The sequence below is a fragment of the Quercus lobata genome, chromosome 6 (assembly GCF_001633185.2).
Source record: "Quercus lobata isolate SW786 chromosome 6, ValleyOak3.0 Primary Assembly, whole genome shotgun sequence".
Taxonomy (NCBI): domain Eukaryota; kingdom Viridiplantae; phylum Streptophyta; class Magnoliopsida; order Fagales; family Fagaceae; genus Quercus; species Quercus lobata.
Genome location: NC_044909.1, coordinates 36,553,211 through 36,558,420, shown reverse-complemented (window position 1 = coordinate 36,558,420; position 5,210 = coordinate 36,553,211). Strand labels below are relative to the sequence as shown.

Genomic DNA, 5,210 nt, shown 5'->3' with positions numbered 1-5,210 from the left:
CCAACTATATATAATAGCGTTGTCTGTAAGTCCGTCTGAAAATCTGATGAATCCTTAAATCCTAATTACTATCACTCCCAGTAGCCCATCGAATACGTCAGTCCAGACCGAAGGAGCATTATATATCACACACTCATTAGTGGACCAGACAGTGCCAGCCCATACAATCATAATATCTCTCTCTCTCTATATATACCCCAATGGCCCAGTGTTCGTTGTGCTTATAAAATCATATTATTGTTTGTTTTTATTTCATTGTTGTCGCTTAATTTGTACTGTACGTGTGACAAGGTTAGAGAAAACTTAAATGGCGAAGTCACCAGAGGTTGAACACCCCAAGAAGGCCTTTGGCTGGGCAGCCAGGGATTCTTCTGGGATACTCTCTCCCCTCAAATTCTCTAGAAGGTCATCTCTCTCTCTCTCTCTCTCTCTCTCAAACATCCCATCTTGTCTGTTTCATTTCTATTTTAGTTCTTGAAAAATGTAAGGAATTGAAAGAAGAGGAAAAAAAGTGTTATACTCATTTGGGAAAAATCTAAAACCACGAATGTATGTTAATTTGTTATAACAAGGGTAGCAGAGATTTGAATCTTGACTAAGATATCAGATTATATCATTATATTACATCCAGCTATACACTTAAATTCACAACATGCTTAGTGTAACATTGTGGTTGGTACAACTAATTTATTTATTTATTTTCGATCATTAAGTTTCTGTGGTTGATCATGATGCAAATACTGCAATCCGATCACACAATAACACCCAGGATTGGATGCCAGTTTTGTTTTTGTTTTTATATATTAATAATAGTTGAGAGTGAGAGGATTTGAACTTGAATGTCACAATTGAAAGTATCAATAAGTGTTAATCAATTGAGCTATAAGGCTATCAAATGTGCCAATATAAACCACTTATTTTATGCAAGAATAAATTAAATCACATACTTCCATTAGTGTGACAATCAAAATTCCCAACCTCACTCTAAAAAAATCTATCTTAACTGCAAGACATTTGACGCACTAATACGCACAAAATTGACATTTTTCTGAAAAAACTAGTAGTGTTATATTGAACTCTGTGAGAGAGAATTTTTGCTTTTTTGTTTTATAAAGTTTTCCCTAAAGTAAGGAATAAAATAATGACCTATACTGATAGAATAAAGTGTGTGTGTATATATATATATATATATATATATATTTTTTTTTTTCCTAACTACTTGGATTTTGCTAAAATGGTATGTCTGCAGGGCAACAGGGGAGAAAGATGTAACGTTCAAAATTCTTTATTGTGGAATATGCCACTCGGACCTTCACATGGTCAAGAACGAATGGGGCATGTCCACCTACCCGCTTGTGCCTGGGTATGTTTCTTAGAAATCATCATATTTTTATATATTATCCATATGGTACTAGGTTGAGCACTTTTCTGTTTTGTTTTGTTTTGGAGAAGGGTGTGATTTTGACTGACTAGACTTAATGGTTTATTGCTTAATTATTATATCAGGATTGAGTTGCCAAAAGAAATTCCACAAAACATATCAGTTTTCTGATGCACAGAACAATTTTTGTTTTCCTGAAACAGTTTAGAATACCAAAAGCTCAATCCTTTGACCCGATGTTTTCCTGAAGCATAAATCATGATTTTAATGATGTTGCTAATATTATCGTCTGTTTCCACAAATTCAGTAAATGTTTTAATCATAGCTTTTCCCCTGTGGTCTCTATCACCACATAATGAAAATAATCTTTACAAAAAAAAAAGTTGACAAAAAATGTTAAATGGCTGGATGTCTTATTTTGTACTATTTATAATCCTTACTAAATAAAGATTGCTTGAAAGTAGTACCAGATATTCTACTTTATAAAATGACAGTTCATATTTATGAGTGCTGTTACAATTATTTGACTATGCTACAGATTCAAGTATAGTCAAATAATTGGCTTACATGCAAATGAGTTGCAGAATGTTTGGCTTATATAGTTGCCTGCGAGGGATCAAACTGAGTCATAAAAAATAGATAGAACTGAAGAATTATAGTAGGAGAAGTTTTAAATGCAAAAAATTATGGAAGAAGAACATGTCCTGAATTTTTTTTTTCTAACCAATTTTGGATGAATGAACACGAACATTGCAAGATCTTTTTCACAATTCAAATAAATGAAATAGCCATTTCAATTCAACACTCCTAAAAATGCCTGAACTTACATGCTATTTATCTTTTTTTACATGTAAACACATTATCAATCAAATGCGTGAATGGATTTCATGCCAACTGAATTGGATAATGCAGGCATGAGATTGTGGGCGTGGTGACAGAGGTGGGGAGCAAAGTACATAGATTCAAAGTTGGAGACAAGGTTGGCGTGGGATGCCTTGTTGGAGCATGTCGCTCTTGCAATGACTGTTCCAACAACCTTGAGAATTACTGCCCCAAAGCGATTCTTACTTATGGTGCCGTGTACCATGATGGAACCACCACATATGGAGGCTACTCTGACATCATGGTTGCGGATGAGCACTTTGTGATCCGTATTCCAGACAATCTTCCACTTGATGCTGGTGCCCCCCTTCTCTGTGCTGGGATCACAGTGTACAGCCCCTTGAAATTTTATGGGCTTGACAAACCTGGTTTGCATGTGGGTGTGGTTGGCCTTGGTGGTCTAGGCCATGTTGCAGTGAAGTTTGCTAAAGCTATGGGGGTTAAGATCACAGTGATTAGTACATCGCCTAACAAGAAAACGGAAGCTTTAGAACATCTTGGTGCAGACTCTTTTTTGGTTAGCACAGACCAAGGTCAGATACAGGTATTTGGTTCTTAACATGTTGCATTGACAAGTAGAAGTGAGTTAAACGTAAGTGTATTGTATCTATGTTTCTAACTTTATCAACCATATAGGCTGCTCTGGGCACATTGGATGGTATCATTGATACGGTCTCTGCTGTGCACCCTCTCCTACCTCTAATTGGTCTATTGAAGTCACATGGCAAGCTCATTATGGTTGGTGCACCCGAGAAGCCACTTGAGCTACCTATCTTTCCTATACTCTTGGGTAAGCATATGACATTTAAGAATTGTTACTTTGGTGGAGAAAGGAGGATCTGATATTGACTTGTAATCATATAAGAATTTATGTGTTCTATACCCTTGCATTGTACAAGCCTAATTGCTTGTTTGAGCTCTTGCTGATTGGCATTTAGGTGCTTGGTATCTTTTCTTCATTGCTCTTTGCCCTTAGGTGGAAGCCTCTTATGGTTGCTGATTGTGTACTAATAAATATTCTGGAATGACAGGACGGAAGATAGTTGGTGGTAGCTGCATTGGAGGCCTGAAAGAGACACAAGAGATGATTGATTTTGCAGCCAAACACAATATTACTGCTGACATTGAGGTGATTCCAATTGATTATGTGAACACTGCCATGGAACGACTTGTGAAAGCAGATGTCAGATACCGATTTGTCATTGATATTGGAAACACATTGAAGGTGAGCTCTTGAATTTTGCTGCCTTTTTAGCATGGCTCACTAGTGAGACGACTATACCTTTTAGTGGATTAAGCTATCTTCAGTTGCTTTTAGTCTTGTTTTCAGTTTTCGAAACAGTTCTTCCTCATAGTTTGGTAAAGATGTAAGAGTTGTATTTGTGATAAATGAGAAATAAATTGATTTTTGGTTTGGGATTTTAAACATTCAGTGAATTATTGTCTCTTGCAATCTCTTCCCTTCTTTAGATTTGTTTCATTGCCTTTCTTCCTCGTACTGTAGTAGAACTGTTCTGAATCTTGCATGACAAAAAAAAATAAAAATAAAAACTCACTCGCCATTAAACAGCTAAATAGTTCATATGAACCGTAAATCTCCAAATGGAGTATCTTATGATTCTTATCCATCAAGTGATACGATACCCTTAGTTCTTACATTTATATATATCAGCCCCATAAATGTGGACTCTACATATTCTTAAGTGTGGTGTTTCATGCATCCAAGATTTAAGCTTGTTGGAGTGATTCAAATTCAAGTTCTGACCATGAGAACCGACCAACACCATTAAACCACAACACCCTTGACCTCGAAAACCGAACACACTCTAGGCTCAACACAATTGCACCTGTACATTATGGTTTTAAAAAGCAGTTGGTGAAAAAACTAGAAAATGGATTAGTTACCGATTTTTTGGTTGATCTGGGGTTCGACTAATGGTCGAACCGGTAACGTCATAAATAATTTAATTCATAATTATAAAAATAAATAAATAAATCATTTTATAACTGGTCATTTTAACTAAAAAATTAAATAATAGTAAAACATTAAACTTTAGCTTTCTAACTTTTAGACACTGCTCAACATAATTCAACTAAAACAAAAAAAAACATATATAAGCACCCATGACCCACAAGCCCACTATAAAATATTTTAGTTATTTTTTTAACTTTTCAAATAACAAAAAGTAAGTGCACCAATGGGTAGCAATATCATTGCCCACTTGATTTTTTTTTTCCCTCCACACATTTACACGTTAATATCCCAACTATCACACATTTTGAAATCCATACATCCACACATTTGGTTCAACAAATAGTTATGTGCATATAATTTTACCATCTCACTTTTTGCTTTTCATCTCTCTCTCTCTCTCTCGTGAATATGTGCATGTGCAAGAGGCAAGAGTAGCAAAAAAAAGCCTCAACTGAAGCAAACAGATCATTATAAATCTACTTATCTTTGGGTTTCTTTGGTTCTTCCTCAACAAAAATATAGTAAATCTGATTTCTTTTTTTTCTTTTGAGCAAAAGGTAAGTAAATCTAATATTTTTGGGTCACTATGGGTGTCTTAGGCTTCACTACTTCATACTTGAGAGAGATTTTTCAAAACCAAATCTCTCTTCTTCTTAAATTTGAAACAAGATCTCTCTCTCTTTTTATTTATTTATTTTTGGGTTAAAAACCACAATAGTTGAAGTATTTATGAAGAATTGCTAAAACCAGTTTAACCACACCAGTTTTTGGTCATGTCAGTTGAATTGGCAGTTTGTCCTATTTGCTCGGTTTTTCTTTCATTTCCAATTTTAAATAATAACCAGACCAGATTAAGGTCTAATTCCTAGTCGAACTGGCCAGTTCGGTCCAGTTTTTAAAACCATGTTGTACATATCCCATACACATAGTATGTAACTATCATCACTCTATGTTTTTATATATAATAACCCA

The 5,210-nt window shown here is 35.0% G+C and overlaps 1 protein-coding gene across 1 annotated transcript; it reads left to right on the top strand.

Annotated features, from left to right (window-relative positions):
- LOC115994249 (probable mannitol dehydrogenase) lies at positions 1-3,695 on the top strand. The gene is made up of 5 exons (XM_031118313.1): positions 1-405; positions 1,250-1,363; positions 2,294-2,807; positions 2,900-3,053; positions 3,295-3,695. The coding sequence occupies exons 1-5, from the start codon at positions 308-310 to the stop codon at positions 3,498-3,500; spliced, it is 1,086 nt and encodes a 361-aa protein (XP_030974173.1). The 5' UTR covers positions 1-307; the 3' UTR covers positions 3,501-3,695.
- Positions 3,696-5,210: the final 1,515 nt, after the last annotated feature.